We start from the raw sequence: 24,142 nt of genomic DNA, 5'->3' as shown, positions 1-24,142 counted from the left end.
TTGCAAGATTCTGTTACCATAAATGTTACAATAAAAGTAGCCCTGACCTATATGGCATTGGTTTCTTGGCAAGGTAGTCTGGTCTACCTTGTTGGGCTGAAATCTCTACAGTTTCTGCCTTGAAATGGTACAGTCCTGAACTGTCCCTCTTCACCGTTATATGTTAAGTAGTTCTGAAGGGCCTAACGCTGAAACGCTTCTGGTTTTTTTCCCACTACTCGTCCACATCATTCACCCCATTCATTTGCTCATTTAATTTCAATAGTCACTGGCTTTGATGGATTACTCTGATGGGAGCTCTATACCGCTCAGTCTCTGAATTCTTTATTTTTCAGGATATAGACATAAAATTGCTTTGTGGTGAGGGAGACTCAAAGCATATTTGTAAGAAAACCAAATTCCTGACCCTGGATTACATTAATGCTTTGGAGCAGCAGGATTTAAATATATCCTCCTTTATTATTTATATATCCATATGTAATGTTTATATATTGAAGAGACTTGATTATTACTAGTCAGCTGAGAGTGTGAGGGCATTTCCATGCCATCTCCACTCCCCAATCCCTCACAAGGCAGCTTTAAGATGACCTGCAATTATCTCCCCTTCTGCTGTTTTCGAATCAGTGCTGACCAGTAGGATGGTGCCAAAAAAAAAAAAAAAATTAATTAATTTAAAAAAAAATCAATTCATCTATCTTAGACACTGGAGTTATTTCTACCCAAAAAAGTGAAATCTTTTTGTGCGTTCTGGCTATACTGCACCAGAGCTAGAAATAAACATCTTCAGTGTGTGTCCATCATAGTGATACAGGGCTACTTCCACAGCAAAGAAAAGGCCCATGTGAAAATGCTCTAAGCTGGGTCTGGTTACCAAAGATGTTTCAGATCACGAGCCACATATGTCTTTCTATTAAGAATTCATTTTTTATCCAGATCATCCACAGCCTGGTACATCTACCCTAGAGAAGGAGACAATATTTAAGCAATGGAGTCTACTCAATCTCAGAAGTCAGCAGGGAGTGGGATGGTTCTTTCCTGGCTGCATCTGTTTACAAAGCCAAAATTCAGCAGACGTGATGCCCAAACACTTCGCACACTCAGGAGCGGTACAGAGGGTTCGTAAATAGGTTGGGAAACCCCATTAAATACCTCTAACTTGATTAACTGCATGATTAGATCTGCATAAACTGCTTATGAAAAAAGCAGTAGTTTTAACACAAAAGCATACTTTGTTTTGCAACAGGGCATTTGAAAAATTATTCTTTCTTGTTTATACAGAAGGGAATGTTTCATCTTAGACAGCATTTGTCACTGTAGTTTTTTTTTTTTTAAGTATTTCTATTTTTTAAAATTCTGCTTTAGGTTGAGAGCTAATTTCTATTCAGTTAACACAACAGAAGAGAAATGTCTACTTTTAATGATTTCAAATGTTCTTAAATCAATCAGTCACTTACAGCATGGTCCCTTAAAGCAGGGATAAGGAATCTGTGGTCATTCAGATACTAATTCCCATACAATACAATCAATACCAGCCAACATGGCTAGTGGTAAGGGATGATGGGAGTTGTGTTCAATAACATCTGGAAGTTTGCAAGTCTTTCATATCTGTTTTATCCACTATGAAGACTTGGCTGTCTAAAGTATGCAACCCTTACTTTCTCAGAGCACTGTTTAAGGTTCTTCCCTTTTTTTCTACTCATAATCATAACCCTCATGTGAGGTTGGGCTAAGAGGCAAACTTGCTCAAAATCACCAAGGAATGGTAATTGGAACCTTGCTCTCTCAGAAAAAAATCTCTATATATGATATGATAACTGCTGCAGATTATTATATGCACAAAAATGGAAAGACTCTGAAATACTCACAATGGAGGAATGGGAAATGAAGATGACAGAACTAGCAGAGATGGCAAAATTGACTTGTCTGATTAGAGAAAGGACAATAACCACATTTATTAGTGACTGGAAACCCCTTACGGATTTTTTGCTGAAAAAAGAAAAACATGAACTTGTGATTTATGGGTTTGATGACTAGAAAGGGTAGATTATGGAAAGAAGGAAATTATGTTGTAATCTTAGAGAGAGAGGGTAAAATATAAATGTACTTGTAACTGCTGTTAAGAAGATTGGAAGCCACTTCTTTATAACTTTTCCTTTTCTTTCTTTTCTATTTCTTTCTTTGCACCTTTTTTCACTTACTTAATGTTCTTCTTTACTTTCATCTTTCAAAATGTGTATTGTTTTTATTCTCTTAAAATTTCTCTAATAAAAATTACACACACACACACACACGTCCATCAAAGAACTCATCTTCTTTGCTTTAGGGATCTAACTCTTGCTGACTTCTATTTCATGTTTTATTACACTGCAGTAGAATCCATTTGAAGGCACCATCCAAGAAGCAGCAACAATCCACCCTCAAAACCTACTTTTCACCCCACAACTCCCAATGCCATTGCTTATTCACACAGAAACACCTTGCAGTCCAATCAGCAAGGAGCTCTCTTATGCAACCAAGGCTAATGTATCCATGTGCCAAAGCCCTCAAACTCAAATGCTTCTCCCAGCAATTGCGAACTAAGCGCAAGGGGCTTGCTATTGTTTCCCCATCTCCAACCCCACAGTTGATCCCTGAATGTGTCTATAAACTAACAGACCCACCAGCAGATTTCATCTCGTTCTCCATTACCAAACATTGGGTTTGGAATTGCTGGCACCAGGTTGAAAGAAGTACAGACCACCGGAAAAGAAAGTGAAGGCCAGTAGGTGATTTTGGGAGCAAATTACAGGCACAAAACAAAGGTACATCTAACTGGATTTCACATTTCAAGCTCTAAAAGGCTTAGAACCAGGGTACTCTAAGGGCAGCTTGTTTCTGGGCCAAGCTACTGCATTACAATGGCTTGCCTCAGAGGCCATTTGCTGGGTCATATCTTAGATGCTAGATTCATTTCAAAGGCTTCTGAGCATATTATCTGTTTACTCAGAATTCCACAACAATCTCAGTGGAACTCTTTTCCAACATTTAGGTTTACTGTTCTAAGGAGCTTTAAAGCAGAGTATCCAATTTGTGTCCCCACTTGTCTGTAGTTCTGAGACCCTTCAGAAATTGTAAAACTTGTAATTTTAATATGACAGAAAGGACAATGATTAAATACACAAGGAACAAACATATTAACCATATTTAATTAGTTAGATAATTATAATGTCAATTTAATTTAATTTAATTTAATTTAATTTAATTTAGTTTTTGTCCTGGTCCTGCCCAATTTCTGTAGTATAGTCCAAACATTAGAAGGCCAAGTATGGCCTTCAGGCCCAAAAAGATTGCATGCCCCTATCTTAAATCATGCATTTGCTAGTATCTTATCCTCCAGCATTCATGCGTAAGACAGCATTTTCATATGCAAAGGGTTTTTACATTCTTTGTCTTACTCAAGCCTTGTGGGAAAGGATTTCACAGCTCTTGGTCTGCAAAACAACAAGTGGAGAGGCAGAAGCCTCCTCCAGGCTGTGTGGGAATGGGAAGATAGGCCTCCTGGGCCCAGAGTTAACAGAGTAACTGTTGGACGAACTACCGTTCCCCAAATAAATGTTTTCTTTGGAGTAAGAATTTCTTCTTTGCAACATTTGTGGCTTAAGTGTATTATATAAAGTGACTACAGGCTTGCAGCCAGTAATTTGGCCAGTTACTTAAAATCAAATCTGTGGTTTCTTGCCTTTGGAGGTCTTGGCCATGTGCCTCCTCTTTCTTTTTGACCCTGATCGTATCATTTGCCTTCTCCTTTCCATTCTCCTCCCTAGGTTTCTCTCACTCTATCCCTTTCCAGCTGCCTACTTCCTCAGTCAGGTATTTCTTTTCCCTTTCTTTACTCCTTTCCTAAAACTGAACAATCCAGCCAGTGGCAGCCAATGACCTTGCCATCTGACCCTCTTCCCTGTGATATCAGAGGAGTTCAATTAATCACCAAAAGGGGCTATATCAAATTGTACAATACAAATGATCTCACAGGTGTTTTTAATTTTAAAAACTCTTTAATTAGATTCTCCAACTCCTTCCCTTGACAATTATACACTTCTAAGCACCACAAAGCTTAAAATGATGAATGATACCCAGGAAGGAAGATAAGCATTTGCAAATCTCAGGAGATGCCCAGAACTGTATCCACTGATGAAGAGTTCCAATTTCAAACACAGGGAAACCCTTAATGATAACACTCCTAGACAATGGGTTTGCACCCACACCCCATCAGAAAGAGCACAGAGATGAGTGAGCCAGGCTACTTCCAGCTTTTGAAGCCTGAAGGCATAATAAAAGATCCACATGAAAACAACATCAGACACTCCCCCCTACCCCATAGTGTGAGAAATAATTTTTGAAATAAAAATAAGAAGCAAGTATTTGAGATTGCTATTGATTTTGTGGGTCAGGCCACACGGCTCTCCATACGAGGTGTATCTGGTCGTTTCAATTTTCAGGCATGCACTGGTCTACTCTGCCATCAGCCTGCTGTCCAGGATGAATGTTAAAACATGAGAGGGAAATATTAAAGATGATTTTTGATGGCTGTGTTCATACACCAGGCTAGTCTAAACTAGTTAAAATGTGGTTGGGCAGTCTGTGGTTCAGCATACAATGAGAATCCAATGACTGTCTTACATGTTGTTGAAGCAGGCCACAGTGTTAAGCCACAGGATGTTATTTGTTTGGACACAGCATGCTATGTGAGTCAAGCAGTTTCACTGACTCAAATTTAGTATGAGTTTAGCAAATACATTTATTTAGAAAACTCAAGATCAATCCAAAATATTTCAGCTTTTTAAAAACTGGCTCATATGGGCTACTTATTTTAGGCATTTCTTGTTTTGTTGTAGTAATTGATGTTGGTGTTTGTTATAATTTGTTTCATATATCACACATACAAACACAAGGACCTCAATTCTGGATCTATGGCCTGTTAAATAATCAATCTTAAAAAAGCGCTTTGCAAAATACCATTATTCAGTCCAGTTAACGGACAGTCTAGGCAACCCTGTTCTTACAGTGGCCATCCAGATGCCTTTGAGTGCTTTTAAGCAAAAGATGGAGGCGTACCCATCTCCCATCTTTATCTTCCAGCAACTGGGTATTTAGAAGCATTGTGTCCTCAACCTGGAAGTAACACTGAAAGTGAACACTATTTGGGTGATTGGGAGGCATCATTTCCTGTCTTTCAGGAGGAATGCTATGGAAGAAAAAGACAACTTTGGCTGCATCCATCAAAGGAGTAACAGCAGTTGCTGGGAGATTGCTTCTTCCCTCCCTACCAAAATGAACACTTGTTTCCAATTGACAGTTGTCTTAAACCTGCAGAAAAGCAGATTTTGCACTCATCTCCTAGTCTGGAGATGACTGCTCTTTTTGCCTCCCAGTAGAACGTCTTGGCAAGGGGTCTCCAGCTATTGCACGCTGCAGAGAATTTGCCTCAATTGCAACTTTTTCCCAGCAAGACCGCCAGCAAAGTTTAGCTGATCATAAGATGATGTGAGTGCCACTTTACCTTTAAATCTCTTATTCTGACCTTTACAAACCCGTTCTTTGCTTTTCCCTTCCCCTCTGCACCACTACCCTTGAGCATTTGTCTTTTTACTATGAAAACTTAAGTTTCCCTCTTGTTTTGTTTCAAATTATGCAAGTTATTGAGATATTTGTTTGAAAAGTGGGAATAAAACTAAGAATTTAGGGCTTCCACAACTGACTGCCCCATGCTCCTATTTAATTTCCACAGCAACTTGAAAGGTAGTGAAATCTAGATTAGGTAGGAATAGATGCATAGGATTGCAGCCTGAGTTTAGATCCAACCCATATCCTTTTTCAGTTACTATAAACCATCTTGGAAATTTTTGAATTGAAGAGGAACTCATCAATGTTTTAAATAAAAGTTGTTCAACACACATCTATAAAACACTCAGTTTTGTTGCAATGAGTCTTCCAGTTAATTTTGCTGGAAATGTCACAAGCATCAGTTTAATGAATCTATGATAAAACTAGAAAAGCTGAATTCCAATAATTTGGAGGACAAGGAGGAACAGATATACAAAAGTTGTTGTAAGGATAAGAAATCAGGAAAGAATCAATATGTATGCAAATTCCATGGAAAACTAAAAATGGGGAGGAAACAAAAAAAAATCACAACATTTTTTCTTCTGGCTGCACCACCACTACCTATTTATGCAGTGCCCAAAATGCTTCATAAGCACCCTTGTGGAGTCTTGCAGTGTTGTTTTAGAGGCTGTCTGCAGACTTTTAATTTCTAAAAATGTTTGTGATTTATGAAGTTTTAGCAATTGTGACAGGTGACACTGTGGTTCTTCCACCCACACCATATGGCTCTTTTCTATGATTTAGACATTGGAAAACAAGCTGTACAACAAAAAAAAAGGGTTAAGAGTTAAACCTGATAATTTACATAAGTACAAATAATTCCAGGAAATGGAAGGCAGCTTTCTAACACATCAGAAATAAATAGAAGTTTCCCCACCACCATCACACAATCACAACTGTTCTGTTAGGAGGAGAAACAGGTAGCAAAACAAAGCAACCGATTTCATACCTGAGCTTGCGCACCCCTGCTGAAGAGAGTCTTGCAGTGATGACACAGAGGGAAGGACTGGAGAAAGAAAAGGAGGAGGATAAGAAAGAGATACAAGAGAAGTTACAATCTGCCAGCAAAGCAAGTCCCAGGAAATGGATCAGGCTGATGAAAGGAAAGCAACACAGTAAAAGTAGCTGACCTCCATGTCCTTTATACCAGGAGTGGCAAAATCTGTGGTGCTCCAGATTAACCAGACTGCAAGTCCCCAGATCCCTGATTGTTGGCCAAACTGTCTGTGACTGATGGGATTTGGAAACTATGGAAATCTACTAATTCCCAGCCAAGCCTTAAATTTGGATCTATCCAAATTTCCTATCTATGGTCTGGTTCAGATGATCCCCACCTGTACTTGCTCTTTACAATGAAGGGAAGAGGCAGGATTGAGTTTATGCAGATACTCAGGAATCACCTTACTTGCCCCTGAAAGTCTTGGTGTTACATTTTTATAAGGCAAGGGAAATAAAATAGCGCCTTCCAGATATTGAGGGAGTAGAATTGACATTATTCCTGACTTATTGGTCTTGCTATCTTGGGGCTGATAGGAGTCAGAATGTAATACTATTTGGATAGACGTTTAGTCGTGATATAGATATATATATGTGTAATATCCAACTTCTATAGAACTAAGCTGAATTCATTCTCAATTCCAGTGATGTAAGTCATTTGGACTTTATTAGACCCAAGTATATCATACCAGGTATGGATACTCAAAAGCCTGAGAGACTGGGGGAAAAAGCAGTTATCTTGCCTCCAGCCTCACAAGGAATAGGTTATCTAAAGTGGGCCTTTGTGTAAGCTTCTGAGCAAGCCCCAGATTTGTTGGTAGTTAACCATGTGGCTGATGCATGTTGGAACTCCTCATGACAGACATTATTTTATGCCCAACATGCAGATTCTCAGCAAGCCTAGGTGGGGAATCCTCTTCTCTAATTCATTCTGCTTCTCAGAAAGGATAGGTTCTACACAGTTAAGAGCTTGACAATGTGTTTCAAAACTGACACTGTAATAAGTGTCCAGATGGACAAGTGACTTTCCTCACTGAGGACAATTCTTCTCAATTGTTGAAAGTGAGAAAAATTTCAGAAATAAAACAGATAAAGCAGACAGTGATCTCATGACTCATTGTTAAAATTTCCTACAATTTCTGCTGTTCATCAAAAGAGTAAATTATGGCACTGTAGGCATTCCCTTGTGACAACTGAAGATCTCTAGGACATATTTAAAGTATTGGAAAGGAATTAAAACTATCTGTCCCAGCCCAAATTATCGCTGAGCTTCTTGGCTTGCACAAACAAAATTGTATCTTCCTTTCATACTTCCATGATCCATTTCACTCCCAAACAGAAGACAGTTGAGTAATCCATCCCAAATGTACCAGCTCTGATTTAGTATTAGGGAAGCACTATTATGCCAATTTTCTTTTCCCAATGGCATTTAAAATCTTTTATTAAATTTTAAGGAATCTTAAAACTTAGAAATAGGATTTCTTAATACCATTAACTAGTTTGAATATAACAGGGTTTCTAGAGATAATACCCTGGATCCAGCTGAGATTGGACTCTGACTCTTACAAACTCTGGGCTGATATGAAATGGATGTACTGATTCATAGAGAAGCCTAGAAGTCCTTCCTGCTATCTGCCTTTTACCTCTCTGTGCCAGTCTTTCAAAGCTGGTTTTGGGAACACCCATGGTGGGGTGGACAAACCATGGCTAAGGAGCTGTAGGTAGCCCCAATTCCGCCCCCCCCCACTTTTTCTGCTCCAGTTGCCCAGTTTCCCACACTTGCACTATATAAACTCTCATGTCTCTTGGTACTATGTAATACTAAGGGCAAGAATGTAGGTTTCTTAGTACAAATGTGAGTATTTTAGACAGCCAGATACCTTACAGTAATAGTTGCTTCAAGGCCTCTTTCCATGCACGCAGGTGCACGCACACAAACACACTCTCCCCAATTTTGGTAAAAGAGGGAGAAAGTGGCTTTGGGTGAGGATGGTCTGCAAAATAATCTCTAGGCCTTATCCTATTTATTCTTGATGATGTTATGGAAGTATGACAGTAGATTACTGATTTAATCAGAATGGATCCAAATTAAAATCAAATAAATTTTGAATGTTTGACAAAAGTCCTCTTAATTAATCAGACATACAGAGGGCTGTTTGAAATGGGGAGGAAGGAGAATCAAGCCACTTTAAGTTAGTTTTTAATTAAAAGCAAGGCCTCCCATAGCCTAAGTCATAATTTAACAAAGACCAAAGATTCTCTTTGCAGGTTGAAAGAAAAGATCAGGGTGGGGGATGCGACCTGAATTCCCAGCAAGCTTCAAGGTTCCCAAGAAGTCCCCGCATTGAGAAGCAAGGCAAAGAAGAATGGAACCGTAGTGTTTTCAGAACATAAGCTACTTTCATCTGTCCCAAAATCTCTCAGGAATTCCTTGGGAAGCCTACTTTGCATTTTTAAGTATTTTAGGGAAAAATACCTGCCTTAATGTGGTTTCTAGAGGCACTCCAACCATTGTCTGTTTTGGGACACAGTGGATTCAAATAAAGGTCAATGGGGATAACTACAGCCCATTCCACTGTCTGATGCAACTGATACCCACAGTTCCCAGTGCACTAGTTATGTTAATGTCTTGCAGCAAAAACAATAATCTTGTGGCACCTTGGTGGGCCATGATTCATGAATGTTTATGTGATAATAAATTTAAGGGGTCACAAGGTCCTTTGCTGTTTTTACCCCTTTTATGCATTGTACACACCCCTGTCCTCATCCCAAAAAATGGAATTGCCCTCTCAGTGTAAGGAGTTGAGAGGTCTGGGCTCTAAAGAGCAGACTGGGCACAAACTGATCCTCTAAATCAGTGTTTCTCAACCTTAGCAACTTTAAGATATGTGGATTTCAACTCCCAGAATTCCCTAGGCAGTTGAAGTCCACACATTTTAAAGTAGTTGAGGTTGAGAAACACCGCTCTAAATGAAAAGTTTAAAAATCGAGAACATGGTATGATCGGAAGCCCAGTATGGCTTGTTCTTTTACCTTGGCCTTGGGGCTGTCCTTGAGATGGCAAGACCCCCTGTCCAAGTTCACCATTTAGCCAGAGCTGCATACGAATGAATGGCTCACGCCCCTTTTGCGTCAACTTGCTCCATGGCTTTGGTCGAGACAGCATGTCACTGACACTGCCTTGGGAAAGACCAAGCACCTAGAAGGAAACAACCACAGGGGAAGTAGAATTAGCAGTAAGTTTGGATTAAAATGGGAAAATCAGCTGGTCGATTACACTGGTCTTCATCCAATTTCACGACAGTCCTTATGCTACAACTCTTTAGCACAGACTTTAGACTTTAAACGGCATCAACGAGAACAAGATGCACGAGTATTTGTTCAGGCCTGGAATTCTAGATCCACTGAGTTGGAAACCATGTGCCTTCTTATCACTAGAACCAGAAGTTCATAGCTTCTTACCTCAATAAATTCATGCTTAGTTCTCCTCAGCCAAGTTTCTTTTCCAATTAATTTCCAAAAGCGTTTTAGTATTTCCTACTGCTCAATGCTCTGAAGAAAGACGTAGAGTCTAGTGCAAACCATTTCAGCTAATTTCTGCCTATCTGTGTTTTAACATATTATAGGATAGTGGAGATGGTTGTTGATATTTTTTATTGGTGCTTAATTTTTTTAACTATAACTTTTTAGTCTGAATTTCTTTGAGAGCTTTTTTACTGAAAAGAGGGGAAATAAATGTAAGGCTGGAAAGGGGATGAAATGGCCTTCCCGTGACACTCAGACCATCTCCATGATGTGCTACTCATGTGCCTTTGCTTCATTCATTTGATACACAGAATACCAAAGCAAGCAGGCATTCCAAAAGAATATAGTGGGATGCCAAGGAATTAACACTGTTAAGAATGCGAACAGGTGGGCAGTGAAAGCAATCTCACATTAAACCATCATTTCCAGCCCACCTTAAGTAACACCAATTTAACAGGCTGAGTTTCTTGCTCTACCTGTCACTACTGCTTTAAAAGCAGTGGACACATCCATTCACTCCAAACTGCCAGATGACATCATTCATCTGTGTTTGCATTGATGTTCCACCCTTCTATTCCTGCAAGTACTCAAGATGGCAACATATGCAAGTCTTTCATCTGTCTCCAATACAAAACTCTAAGAATTGCCTGCTTTTCTTTCCTTTTCTTTTCAAAACCACATTCTTGAATGTGCAGCAAAAGATTAAGTAACATCCAATTATTCCAGTAATTTGTGTAAGGATAAAATAAAACCAGTCTGAGAAGGAGACATGGGGATTCCATGGAAGAAAAGCAGAAGAAAAGTGGCTTTTGGTTTACTGCATGCATCCCAGTCATTATCCAGCCAATACTTGTGAGAGTTGCAACAAACAGCCAAGCTAAGCCACTGGCATCATTCCTCCACTCTGTAATAATCCCCACAATTCCATACCTCTCACTCCTACTAGCCTGCTTATCAGAGTGGCCAGATATGTCAGTGGGTAAGACTCCTACATCTCACACAGCTCTGCAGAAGGAATTTCAGCAGGTTTTGCTTGTCATGCAAAAATGCAAGATATATAAGAAATTCCTTCTTCTAAAGAGACATTAATGATGGAACAGCTCCATCCACTTCTGTATCTGTCTGTTCTGATCTGCAGGCATTAAGTGTTAGGGAATTGTGGTGGTGATGGGAAGAATAATGCCAATAACTTGGCCTTGAATCTGGATATGTAAAACATCATGTCTGCTTCTAATCTGCTTCTTTTCCAAAAACACCTCTAAACTCCCCAGCTCTTGGAAAATGACTGAATTAATTTAATTAAGAAATATAGATACATTTGCAATTTCCCTCTTTATGTAAATCTTAATGCAGTACTGTCAGATGTTGATGACTGTAGATGCAGAAACAACTGAAATATTCCATTTGAGATCATTACCTTTTCCCCAAATATCCTTTGGCAGATGCCGTTCTTTGCTAGCTTCTCTTTGACCTGACGGGTTAGATCTATCGTATCCACTTCTTGGTACATGTAAATCTCATACTGCTCAGGGGTCAGTGGAGGAACGGAAGGCTTAGATGGCTTTGATAGAGGAACAATGGGAGAAGAAGGAAGGGGGCTGTTCTGAGGTGTCTCACTGCGACTTGCCCCTGTCACACTCAGTTCAGAGCTCTGAGAATAGGGAGATTCTGCGTTGGGCCACTCTTTCCAATATTCTGAAGAGGAGGGCCCTTGGAGTTGCTGGTTACGGTCTGAACGAGCTTGGTTGCTGGCCTTCTCTTTCCCACTGGTGCTTTCCTCCATTTTGGGGTCTTCTGAAGGAGCTGTGTTCCTTCTGTCAGGTTGCACAGTATTCCACCAATGGTCCTTCCATACCCCACTGCGTCCCAGTTCATTTTTAACATGCCTTAGTACACCTTGTGCTGAGTCAGACATCCCATGGAGGTCTAGAAGGGAGGCCTCTTGGGCTTCCTTCTTGAGACCAGGGACAGTCTGTAGGGAAGACACAGTGGAATCCACAGATGATGAGTGCTTCTTCAAGGACAAAGCCAGGGGAGAGTAACTGGGAACTGAAGAAACTGCAGGCGTGGGGATCAGTTTTGAGGACAAGATGGACATTTCGGCTTGGGATAGAGGGGTTGTTTTTAAGGCAGGTTCAAGGGCAGCCTGCTGGGCTTCCATCTCTCGCCGAGCCTGTTGCAAAATGGAGCGAATAGCGTCGTCAGAACTGCTGCTGGTTGATGTGGAAGGTGGCTGAGCCGGCTCAGCTGCAAGGGAAAGAAAACAATGGCTGATGAGATACAGTAGTTCACATCATTCATTTCTCCAAACATCAATTATAAGCTCTTCTTTCCTTCACCACTCCTGCTCCAACATAGATTTGTGCCAGATGAAGTATTGTTTACTAGTAAATCTTACTGGTTCAGAGGTTTTTAAAAAAACATTTACAAGACTGTCATTACAAAGGTCCTTTACTGAAAAATAACAATAAGGGTGAGAACTCAACCTTATCAAAATCTTTTTAAACCTGAAATTTATCAAGGCAAGCATATTTTCTTATATTTTTATGGCTCTACAAATGTTAAACACTATTATTAAACGTAAATATTTATTACCTGAGAAAATTATATATCCTCATTAAAAAAAAGGTACAACAGTAAAACAAAACAGAACAAAAAACAAACCATGCATTCCAATCTACAAAAAACCCTGTCTCCTTAATGGAATGAGATATAGTTAATCAACTGCCCATGATTATACACAGGTAGTTCTCGACTTACGACCATTCGTTCAGCGACCTTTGGAAATTATGGCGGTGCTGAACGAAGGGACTTACAACCGGTACTCGAAGTTATGGCCATTGTAGCGCCCCCACGGTCGAGTGATCAAAATTTGGGCACCTGGTGGCCCACCCACATTTGTGACCGCAGGGGCGCTTCAACTCCCCCCACCAGCCTATCTCCCCCACCTCTCTGCCCTTTTGGCCCCCTGCTGCCCTGCACTCTGCTGTCCCAATTGACCTTCTCTGTTTTCTTCCTCCTGCTGCTGACCAAGCATGCCCAGCCTGGCCATTTGTGAGGCAGCTGCTGGCCACACAAGGCTTTCTTCCCCAGGTTGCACACAGCAGTTTCCTTGCAAGACCTGGGGAAGATAGCCTCACATGGGCCAGGCCAGGCACATCTTGTGTGTCCAGCATGGCAAGGGTGACTGCGACAGCTGTGGCTTCCCGGGGTGGCTGTGGTTTTGTGCTGCACTGCTGGGCTGGGTTGGGGCTGGGCAAAGGGATTCATGCTGCGCTGTGGCTCAGGGGCTTCTTGCAGCCCCAGAGCCGCGGTGTGCCAAGAAGCCCCTGAGCTGTGTCCTTCTGGAGGTACTTGTCACCCCGCAAGGCAGGGTGCATGGCAGCCAAAAGGGCAGAGGTGGGGGGAGATAGGCAGGTGGGGGGAGTTGGAGGCAGCCCCTTACCTTACTGAAGCTGGGGGCTGCGAGGGACTAAGCCCGGAATGGCTTGGATTGGGGTGGGTCCTCAGCTAACGACTAGTTGAATTCACTTAACAACAGCAATGGGAAGTGCAGGGATTGCTGTTGCTAAGCGATGTGGTCACATGATGTTGCACGTTATGACCACATCACTAGCGATGGAAATTCCAGTCCTAATTGTGGTCGTAACTTGAGGACTACCTGTACATATCTTACTTAGCAATGGCTCAATCGTGCCAATTTAATATAAAACAGAAAACAACATTCCTTGACTCTAAAACAGTTTGTTCCCAAGTCAGTGAGCAGGTTCATAAGCAAGCCATAAGGTTAGGAGAATATTCAGGAGTCAGATGTAGGCCACAGAGAAAAAGGAAAAGTGCTCAATGCCCTGACATTTCCAGCATATCCATTCAGCATATAAATGCTTCCAGCTCACCAGGACATATCTTCTTTCTCTTTTTTTAATGCATGTCTCTAATCTGGACCAATCTGCTTTATCCCATCTCTTCTGCCTACTGGACCTGTGCCTTGGCTACATTTATTTTATTTTTATTATCCGCTCTCCTGCCCACTAAAGTTGAACCTTGGCTATTTTCCACCAAACTTCATTTCCCTGTACTTTTAAGACTGTTTTAACCATCCTTGCCAGTATTCTTCTTTCTACCCAGTATAATAATAATAATAATAAGCTTTGAGCTTAAATGTCCACATATTCTTACTTATTGTAGCTTCTACATAAGAAACTTTGGGGGAATGTGCAAACTTCCCAATCATTCCTCTCCCTCTGTAGATTCCTCTCCCTCTTAGAAGGAAAACGTCTTGGAAAGAGCTTCACACTTTGGAGGCATCCACTAAATTTACAGATGTTTTGTATCAATACATTTCAGCCTTAAATTGCCTGTTTGGGATATCATAATGCATTGCATTTTCTCGAGATAAAGGAGAACTAAACACTCTTTAAGCCATAAACCTCTAGCAATGGAATCTACTGAGGAAAACAATGCCCCAAGGTCATTTGCTCTCTCATAAGCACTTACCACTGTTTCCATGTTAACCTGAACTTCAAAGGCCAGCACAGCAGGGTTCTCCTACCTGTTTTCTGTACCTGCAGCTCTCTTTTTGCTTGCTCCAGGATGGATTTGATAGCTTCATCAGAGCCAACTTCTGTAGCTCGGATTCTTGTGGTAATGTTACCTGAAGAGAGGAGAAATGATCAATTGTTGAGCAACCTTCTGAGCAGTGGTGACTTGACTCAAAAGCAGTGAATTACTCAATAAAAACTATAACAAGGAGATGAACCAATGAATAAAATCAACAGCTGCAGCTCTATGTTATCTTCTTATGGACAAGCAGAGCTGCCTTACCTTGTTCTGCCTTCTACTACTATTGCAGCTTTTCTTTTAGAGTTTAGAATTTCAAACATCTACTCTTTTAACTTGTCCCTGGTTCTGTCCCCAGTCACATGTCACAAATGTGTCCCTTTCCTTCATGGTCACAATTATTTTCAAAAGAATATGAAAGAGAAGTGAACTGCTCTAAGGATACTGGACGAAAAGGGACCATACCTCTAATGGACATACTGGCTGATTTCATATATTGCACCTAAACTCTAAGTGTAGACTCGGCACTATGTGGGTTGCATTAACCCAGGCATCATGGTTTGTAAATCATGGTTCACTGATTAGTGTCATGCATGAGCTCAGTCACTGAGCTGGGCTATCTAGCCTGGTTTTATCTCCTCCAAGCAGCAGAGGTTCTTCTGGATTCCCTTGCACTCTGCCCCACTTGCTCCTTTTCCCTGGATTTTCTAGGCATAGGAGCCAGGACCTGGAGCTCTAGTACTCCACTAATGTGCTTTGCCTCATCAATCTCACTACGAATTTAAGATAACATGGCAAAATTTGTTAGCAGCAAACTCTTACAACAAGGATATTAAACAATATTTTATATAGCCTCTCTTGAAAGTATATGGACCATTTCCATCCAAAGCATGAACAGTTCCTGAACACAAATCGCAAGCCTTTTTCCTTTACCATACTTTTTTAAAAAAGAAAATCTGCTAAACATTAAAAAACAAAATATCATTCCAAATATAACACGGTATTACAGACAGGAATAAAAAACAGACATAAGGAGTGTGTAGTTAGAGGGGGTAGTGTGTTTGAATTATTTTGGTCATTTTCCAAATTGGCAATATGCCAAAATAGCATTCAAATCTTCCTTTAAAACAAGACTTAGCTCAGTGCTTGCTTTTAAGACTTAAAGTTCAATGGAAGCAGACCAAATGCATGTTAATGGGGGGCCTTGCCTACAATCTTCAATTATCAAGTACCTCCCATTTTCCAAAGGCAGTAGACGTTGGTGCCAGATATAGCATTTTAACACCTGTGGTAGAAAATCCTATTGGCTCCACACCCCCCCCCAAATTAATAGGAGCACCATTCATCAGAATTTTCTGCTTTGCGCAGTTCATTGAAATGGATAGAAAGACCAGAGTAATGAGATCTATCTGACTTCTGCTGTGCTGGCATCCATCAGTGATTTCAGGACTTTTAGATACTTGGGCTATTTAGATTGACTGGTGTGTAACAACAGTAAAAGTGCAGGTGGGTGAAGAGTCCTTCAAAACATTCCAAGTTCTCCTGTCAGAGATCCTAAGGTTATGCCTGAACATTACTGTTCTTAATGTCATCCTTCCAAGAATGAAACACTGAACAGTTGCTGTAAGAAGTAGGTGAACTACAGTAGCATGTCAGAAGGAACCATTCTTCTCTGCAGGTTCATGTAATTCTATTATGGCCCTGAATTCAAAATATGAATGATCCAAGTATAGCAACCAATTAAAGAATTCCTGCAAAATGACTGATTCAGAATACATAGTACTGAGCAAGAATAACCGACTGAAAATATCAAAAACTCATATGTTCACAAATACCTCTTCTGACATAATCAAAAATATGGGGAGAGGGGCAAACTGAGGCCCAGCTTCTTCGAAGATCTGCAGGAAAGACTTCAGAATATCCTCTCCAGTTGTAGGAGATTGGCCATCTGTCTCTCTTGCGTCTTTAAGTACTGCCCTTGAAGGCATTCAAATGCAAGTTCAGTTTGCTGAAATAGCAGCCTTTAAGGGAGAGGGAGGCAGAAGGACAATCCTAACACTATCTGCAGTCATCAGAGGAAGTAATTTTCTCCCAGAAGTTAGTCAACTCCTTGTTCTACCATTTAATTAAAACAAGACACTGAACATAAAAGAGGGAATGCATTTAAAAGTTCCAAATTCCTATGTGCTTCATTACCCAGTTCTTAAGAATTTAAGGCAATTACCCTGAGTTTTAAAAAAATCAGAAATAATAGCACAACGGTGACTTCACTTTGTTTAATAACTTAGAATTTATACAACTATTTTCCTTAGGGCTCAAACGGCTTCATTCCCACCAGTCCTTAGGTATACTGTCTCATGACTTGCTTTAGTACTAAGGATAGTCCATGGAAGACCTTCTATCTAAAAGATTGTCCAGCCCAATTTTCCCTTCCAGACTGAGAACCCTATGAAGGGAGAATGGGGGATCTTGATGCTGCCCTTCTACCATTAGCAGCACTTGGGTGGGAGACTAAGCAGGCATAGAGATCCCCTGGCCACAGACTTCTACAAGGATATAAAATACACTGTGCTTTTTAAAAAATAATACAAATTAAAAATAAATGCATCAATGTACCTACGCCAACACGTGCACACTTTTTATGATCTGTGCTCTGTACTGATGATGCTGTTCCTTTTTTTTTTTTTTTTTTACAATTTTTGCTCTGTCCTCTTAAGTAGTCCACAGTATTATCATTCTTATATTTTTATTATTAATCTTTCAGTTTTGTGGAAATTACAGCCAAAATGGCTTATGGCAGGAAAGGCATGCTCTAGATACTGTCAGCTAGGGAGTGTTGGCTGGCGGGGCCCAGAAGGAGAGCCTTTTCTGCCTTGGCACCTGCCTTTTGGAACATCATTCCCCCTCAGATTGGATTGGCCATGGCTTTTCATAAGGCCTTGAAAGCTTGGCTTTGCGCTTGAGCCTGAGGCCCTGGGTGTGGGTTAGAGCCCAACTTCTGATTGTATGGATGATAGGTTAGATCATGCTGGGCTGCTATGTCCTTTTATTTTTGTTTTATATTATGTATTTTGTGTTTTTATTTGTTTTATTGTAAGCTGCTTAGAGTCATGTCAGAGGGGGTAGAGATGGGCGGATATATAAATCGAGTAAATAAATAAGGCATTCACTACAGAAAATCAAAGAGCCAGAAAATGTAAAACGCTGAACACAGAAAACAGTTCTGTTAAAAGCTGAGTTTAAAAGCAGCAGATCAAACATGTCAAACCTGCTGAAATTAAAAATAAAAATGAAAGATGAAATTGAATAACACCTGGAGAGTTACAGATTCCTTATCCCTGGTCTAAATACTCATGTCAGCTCATGTAGGAGAAAGAGGGAGTGTATAAAATACAGATCATGGTTCGCCTATCAGGCTACGCTATGTTTATGGATTAGCTGGCTGGCAAATGTTTGCTGAATATCCAGTGACCAGGTGTTGTCAATGAGCCATTGACAGCTTCCTTAGCTAAGCTATCTGGGCTGTGCAAAATAAGGATCTTTAGTCTGTTCAGCCTTGAAACAAGCCAGAGAAAGAAATCTAAAATTGCAGCATATTTTCTTGGTTCATGTCAAGAAAAGAAGCTAGTTTGAAAAAGCCATGGATGGGTCATTAGTACATAGATGTATGCAGTATTCAGATCCACAGTGGGAAAGGTGCTTTGGATCTGGTGTTGGTGTGCTCAATGTATCTGTCAAAGGCTCCTTATCTCGAAGTCATGCTTTTTTCTGGGCGTGCATGGTAGGTGCACATTCTTAGGAAAACAATGTTAATGTGTTAACTCCTTAACATGAGTTAAGGAGGCATTAAGAAGAGAGTGCTACGGCGTGACCATGTTTTGTTCACCCTGCTGCTGCCTCCTTAACTCAAATGGCTACCATGTGAGCCCCATAATAGATATAGCTTCTTTAAGGATCTAAGGAAGGACAAGCATCAACATTCATATCTGAAAAAAATGGACTTTGAGGAGTACTTCATTTCATTTTGGCCCATGTCCTGAAACAGAATTGTACGTTGCAATCTGAAACAGATTTGCTCAGAAACAATTTTCATTGATCTTGCAAAATAGATAGAATTATGACTATAGCCTTAATTCCCCTTTTAAAGAATCAATTGCACAACCAACTAAATAAAAAGTTTCTACAGTATTAGTGTAGTGATTCTACATATGCAAAACTAAGTTATAAGCCATTCTGAGTATAGTTCTAAATCTATGAGCACAAGCAAATTTCTTAAGGCCACCAAAGGGAGTTAACTGCTGAGCTATGAACTGTGAACTATGAACCTGGTTAAAAACTGGCCACATTCTGCCCACTAGCCATAGTATGCTGCATTGTTTGAATGTTGCATTAGCCCCTATTTTATTAAGGTGGTTTTTGAGTAGGAAGTATATTTAGCATAGAGATGATTCTACTTCATTCTACAGCACATGCTTCCTTACTGCCTCAAGTTCTCAAAACACTGATGGCATTTTAGCATCACATTTGCTATCAAATACTGATATATCTAGCTGAAATGGCCTTGCATTCCTGTATGCACTTCTACATTTCTATGTTTCTGATGGCAATTCAATCAATATGCACATCTATTCAAGCCCACAGAAGAAGGAAACATGGCTTGCATTGCTTAAGAGTCATAGAAGAGTCAACTCTACACATACCCCACACAAACACTTAACTTTTCATACCAATATCACTTTTGACTGTGAAACTCAGACACCAAGAAGCCACAAAGGCTACAAGAGCCAGTATGATATATCAGTTCATCACATCAGACTTGAAGCAATGGCTCTGCCATGAAACTTACCATGTGGCCACTTAGTCACTTGTAGCCTTATAAAATGGGATTATTCCCATGGGTGCTGACCTGGGCTCCTTGGAAGAAGCACAGAAAACTAGTGGGATTAATAGTAGGGGAGTCCAGCTTTGCCTAAGTGAGACAGGAGTTTTACTTGAAGGAGCCAAGTTAGTACAGCAATAGAATTAGAAGGAGAGGAAAGAGGGGACAAGTAATCTGGATGCTAACCCATGGTTTGTTTTATACTTACTGCACCAGTACAGATATAGCACTGACTCTCTGCAAACCATCATTTACCATCCCTCTTCCTCTTTTCCTCATCCAGCATCAACATGATTTTATATTATCTGTGCACTGACACCATGTGGATGCTAGTCAGGGATGACCTCAGAATGAGTGTTTGTAAACCTATACTTATTTCAAACACTGATTCTCAGGATAACTTTGGTTAGCACCAAGCATGGTTTGGTCTACTTATAACATGAAATCCTGCTAATGCAGGGAACAATGGGCTATGGAACTGATCTGGAGAGGAATAGGAGGGAGGAAGTAATTTCAAATGTAGCTTGGAAGGAGTCCATGTTATAGCTGCACAGGGCCCACTGTCTGTTTTTCTCTCAGATTCCAGGCCAGAATCAAACTGCACCCCTTTGTGTTTATAGCAACAACAATAAAGACGACACACAACTAAGCACACTTCACTTCCCAAAGATCAACCGCAAAGAGAAACACCTGCCTGTGACGTACCTTCTGACCCATTTCTTCGTTTCGGTACTTCCTGAAATAGCCTGCTCAGGTTCTGGCCTGGATTCTCTGTTGAAAAACAAGTTGGGTAAGAACAAAACAATCAGGGGGTGGTTCTTCTTATAACTTTGGGCTGTGAGATGAAACAAGAACTGCCTAATACTTATAGGGGTTGGGGAGGGAAGGAAGGAATGGATGGTGAGCAAGGGCAGCAGTGAAATCAAGCAGCTCATAAACCTTCTAGGTCTGGCTACTTGGAAAAAGTAAGCAAGGCAGACTGTTGGTTAATAAAGATTATATCTATGCATCAAAAGGAGATTAGAAAGATATAAATAAACATCTAAAAGGTACAAAAAGACAGAGATGGGCCAGTAATTCTTAAAGAACAGATGATCCCAAGAAAGGGAACATGCTGCAAGATGCTATAAACACTCCTTGGCAATGTAGGGATGCTCTGCTTCAAAGAAACACACAACACCTCCCCAAATACCCATTCCCTTTAAAGCTCCTCTTCCAAATAAAAGCACACTGATTAGAAAAGCAAGCAATTTCACTTCAGGAAGAAAGGGGGGAAAAGTCTCAATTTGTATTATTTCATACAAACACTGGCAAAGAGGTTTGTTCCAAAGTGAATATCTAAAGCACCATGTAATATAATAGTAAGAAGGGACAAGCCAACTGTACCAGTTAGCGCCATATGAAAATCAAAAGTGGGCAGGAAATGGTTGACTATCATGATCTTTATTCTATACTGTACTTTTTTAAAAAAATGCCAGTATAATGTTATCTTCTTTTAAATTATGAGTAGCAGAATTTTGGACATATCAGATATCCCGAGAGGGAGCTAAGCACGGAATAACTGGCTTTTCACTCCAGTCCCCCAAGCTCCATTTCCTATTTCGTTCCTCCTTTTCTTTCTTCTTATATGCCGGAGAATACAAGAATGAGAATATAGAGAATACAGGAAATGCCTTTTGCACATATGTAGTCTTGTATTATTGTAAGCACTAGCCAATTGTGTATAACCTTTGCGTGTTAAGGTGCATCTAACTGGGCTGCCACTGGCTACTGTATTAACATTATACACTGTATGAGAAAATTTATGTGGCCAAGAATTCATGTTTTCAGCCTTCACAGCTGTGGAGAAAAGACAACAGCTGCAGTTGGGCATTGCCCACCTGCTTTGACTCTACTGGGTCCAAGGAGGACATTTTGCTTTTATTGGAGAGAGTAGCATCTCTCCTACTTTAGAAACAAGTTCCTCCATGGAATGCATTTCCAGCATTCGCCATCCTTGGATAAGATGAGGACTTACACCATATCAAACTTAAGGGATCGTTACAAAATATACGGTTGTTTTATATTCCTTAATACAACTGGAATGCTCCAGTTTGCAGCATGTAGAGACCAGCACTCTTGTTAAGTTTCATTTCTGTCCCTCTGCAATCCCCATCCTTCAATAGCGACCCGGCAATTCCTGCTTATGAACTCTTATACCCCTCAGAATTATACAGTTTGATCTCAAATGTTATCTTCTAAGATAACATGACCAGTTTTAACCCTGTGCTATGTATAACATTTACTGCACATATAAGAAGTCTCCCATGGCCACATGTTTATACTTCTGGCTCGAAGTATGGGTGAACACATGGGTGCAAATACAGTTTCAAAGACTGAAATTCATGATGTAGGAGGACAATGGTTACCGCTAAAGAGGACATTTCTGAATCCAAGGAAAAGCCACAAGACCTGATGACCTAGTAATATTTATGAAGGTGTGATTGAGACATCATGCAATTCTTCCTTAAAGGAATACTAATTTTACCAGGGGAATGGAGCTGTCATCATTCTCTCTTCTCCCTCCTCTTCCTATTACCATTCAGCAAAGAAATGGTGCTGTTGCATTCACATCAGGTCTGTGTTTCAAAGCCCAGTGCAGTCTATTCCATTCATGCCTACACTTTATAGTCCCAGGCTACTGAATCTCAAACGCTTATGTTTTGAATTGACAATAGAAGAAAAGTGTACAGGTAGTCCTCATTTAGTGATCACAACTGGGATTGGCAACCCGGTTGTTAAGCGAAGCAGTCGCTAAGTGAATCTGTGACTATACTTATGATCTTGCTTCAGCTTTCCTTTGCTTTACAGACTTGCAAAGGTTATAAATGTGAAGATTGGTTGCAAAGCTACTTTTTCATCACTGTTGTAACTGCGAATGGTCGCTGTATGAGGCAGTCGCTAAACAAGGACTACCTGTATACTTTTCTTCTATTGTCAGTTAATATTGATTTCACTGTGTTTATCAAACTGATATATTGCCAGAATATTGGTCTATTCTGTTTCACATTTTACGTTTGCATTTTGTGCCTTCCTGGGATATCAATTTTCTTCTCTTTTATTGTAAATTGCCAGACAATATTGATTACTGGGCAGGATGTAGATTTAATATTCTAAAATAAATAAAGCTTATGATATATAATTCTAATAAAGTGGCCCCCCAAAATGTACATTTGGACTATAAGTGAACTTTTGATCTTAAGAAGTGAACAAATAGCTGTCCCAAATTTTTCCCAGCACTGCTACCTAAGATACTTTCAACTGAGGAATATGGGACCTTCTGCCTACCTTTGCTTTACATATATGTTGAGATTACAATGAGTTTGCAATCTCTCAGAATATTAGTCATTTGATTTTTTGGGAAAAAAATGTAAATTAAAATTTACTTAAATCTAAAGTCTATGAACACCATTTTGGGGGTTCACGCATGCCATAGTGCCAACTCCTGGCTTATATGATGGTCCTCTAAAGCTTTCAGTGATCGTGGTCTGCGTAAAGGAAAAGACTGGAAACTCCTTCCACCCTATGACTCTTAAGCCAATCAAATATGTTTCTTAGAGAAGTTTTATTTCTGCAATGGATTTTTGAGAGAATGGGGCTGGGAGTGGTTAAAGGGAAATAGTGCTGGGACAGAGTACATGCCTATTTCATCTCTGTATCACATGGGCAACTTCCAATCCCATTCATTAATAAAGCTCAATGAGCTTTCTATCTGTCCTGCTTCTTCCTTGTGCTGTCATACCCACCTCCCTAGCCAACCTGCCACCAGCTGCTTTTGTCATATATGGATCTGCTTGGCCCCAATACAAGGGACCATAATAAATTATTCTCAGTCTAGCAGCCTAATGGACTTGTTAAGCTTATAGGCAAGAGGGCTAGATTTACGGAAGCTCAGGAGACCCCACATGGATGCTGCAGAGAGGGTGAAATGTAATGGTCCTCAATGATTAGAATTCATTTCAAATACTATCTTTTTCATTGGAAATCAAGTGAGATTTGCCACATGAATGAGAAGTGGTCCTAGCACTAGTTTTACCTTTTTAAAAATTCTCCTGTAATGTATGCTCAACAACAACAAAAAAATATTTTGAGGGATCATGTTATGATAAAACCTGTCCTACTGTAGTTTCATCATGCAGGATACATAAAGTTTTCTACAAAGTTAACCTTAAAAAAACCCAACAACCCTCCTTTCACTGCTGCCCAATGTATGAGAGATAGTTTAAAAGGTATACTCTCCAACCAGCTTCCACAAGTCGCAGCCCGTTGAAATCTTTCTCCAAGGTCAGCCCCACAGAAATGAACACAAGCTGCATGGTGGCTTTTTTTTTTTTTTTTTTTACAGTTCACATCCCTTCCCACGGAGCTGGAGCACATCCCTTAGACGCCTCTCTCTTACTCTATTTCAGCTTGAGCCATAGCAAGGTGCTCCCTATTCATTCCACAAAACAATCTGCGTCCACTGAACACCAAGCAGACAACATCATCAGCCAGATACGC

The 24,142-nt window shown here is 40.2% G+C and overlaps 1 protein-coding gene across 2 annotated transcripts in view; it reads right to left on the bottom strand.

The window, feature by feature from the left end:
- CUX1 (cut like homeobox 1) overlaps positions 1-24,142 on the bottom strand; it is a 317,286-nt gene that overhangs the window by 88,614 nt on the left and 204,530 nt on the right. Inside the window, exons 16-20 of one of the 2 annotated variants that reach the window (XM_007421772.4) lie at positions 20,309-20,374; positions 14,717-14,818; positions 11,582-12,411; positions 9,673-9,838; positions 6,593-6,649 (exon numbers count right to left, since the gene is read on the bottom strand). The exons of the other annotated variant lie outside the window; for it this stretch is intronic. Of the exons in view, the coding sequence (XP_007421834.1) occupies positions 6,593-6,649; positions 9,673-9,838; positions 11,582-12,411; positions 14,717-14,818; positions 20,309-20,374 (1,221 nt within the window). The remainder of the gene's footprint in view (positions 1-6,592; positions 6,650-9,672; positions 9,839-11,581; positions 12,412-14,716; positions 14,819-20,308; positions 20,375-24,142) is intronic. 2 annotated transcript variants of the gene reach the window in all.

This window comes from Python bivittatus, unplaced genomic scaffold (genome assembly GCF_059951505.1).
Source record: "Python bivittatus isolate LINGU-HERP-01145 unplaced genomic scaffold, Pbiv_v1 ctg000690_np1212, whole genome shotgun sequence".
In the NCBI taxonomy this organism is placed as follows: Eukaryota; Metazoa; Chordata; class Lepidosauria; order Squamata; family Pythonidae; genus Python; species Python bivittatus.
Note: the sequence above shows the minus strand (reverse complement) of the source record. Positions and strands in the feature narration are given on the sequence as shown.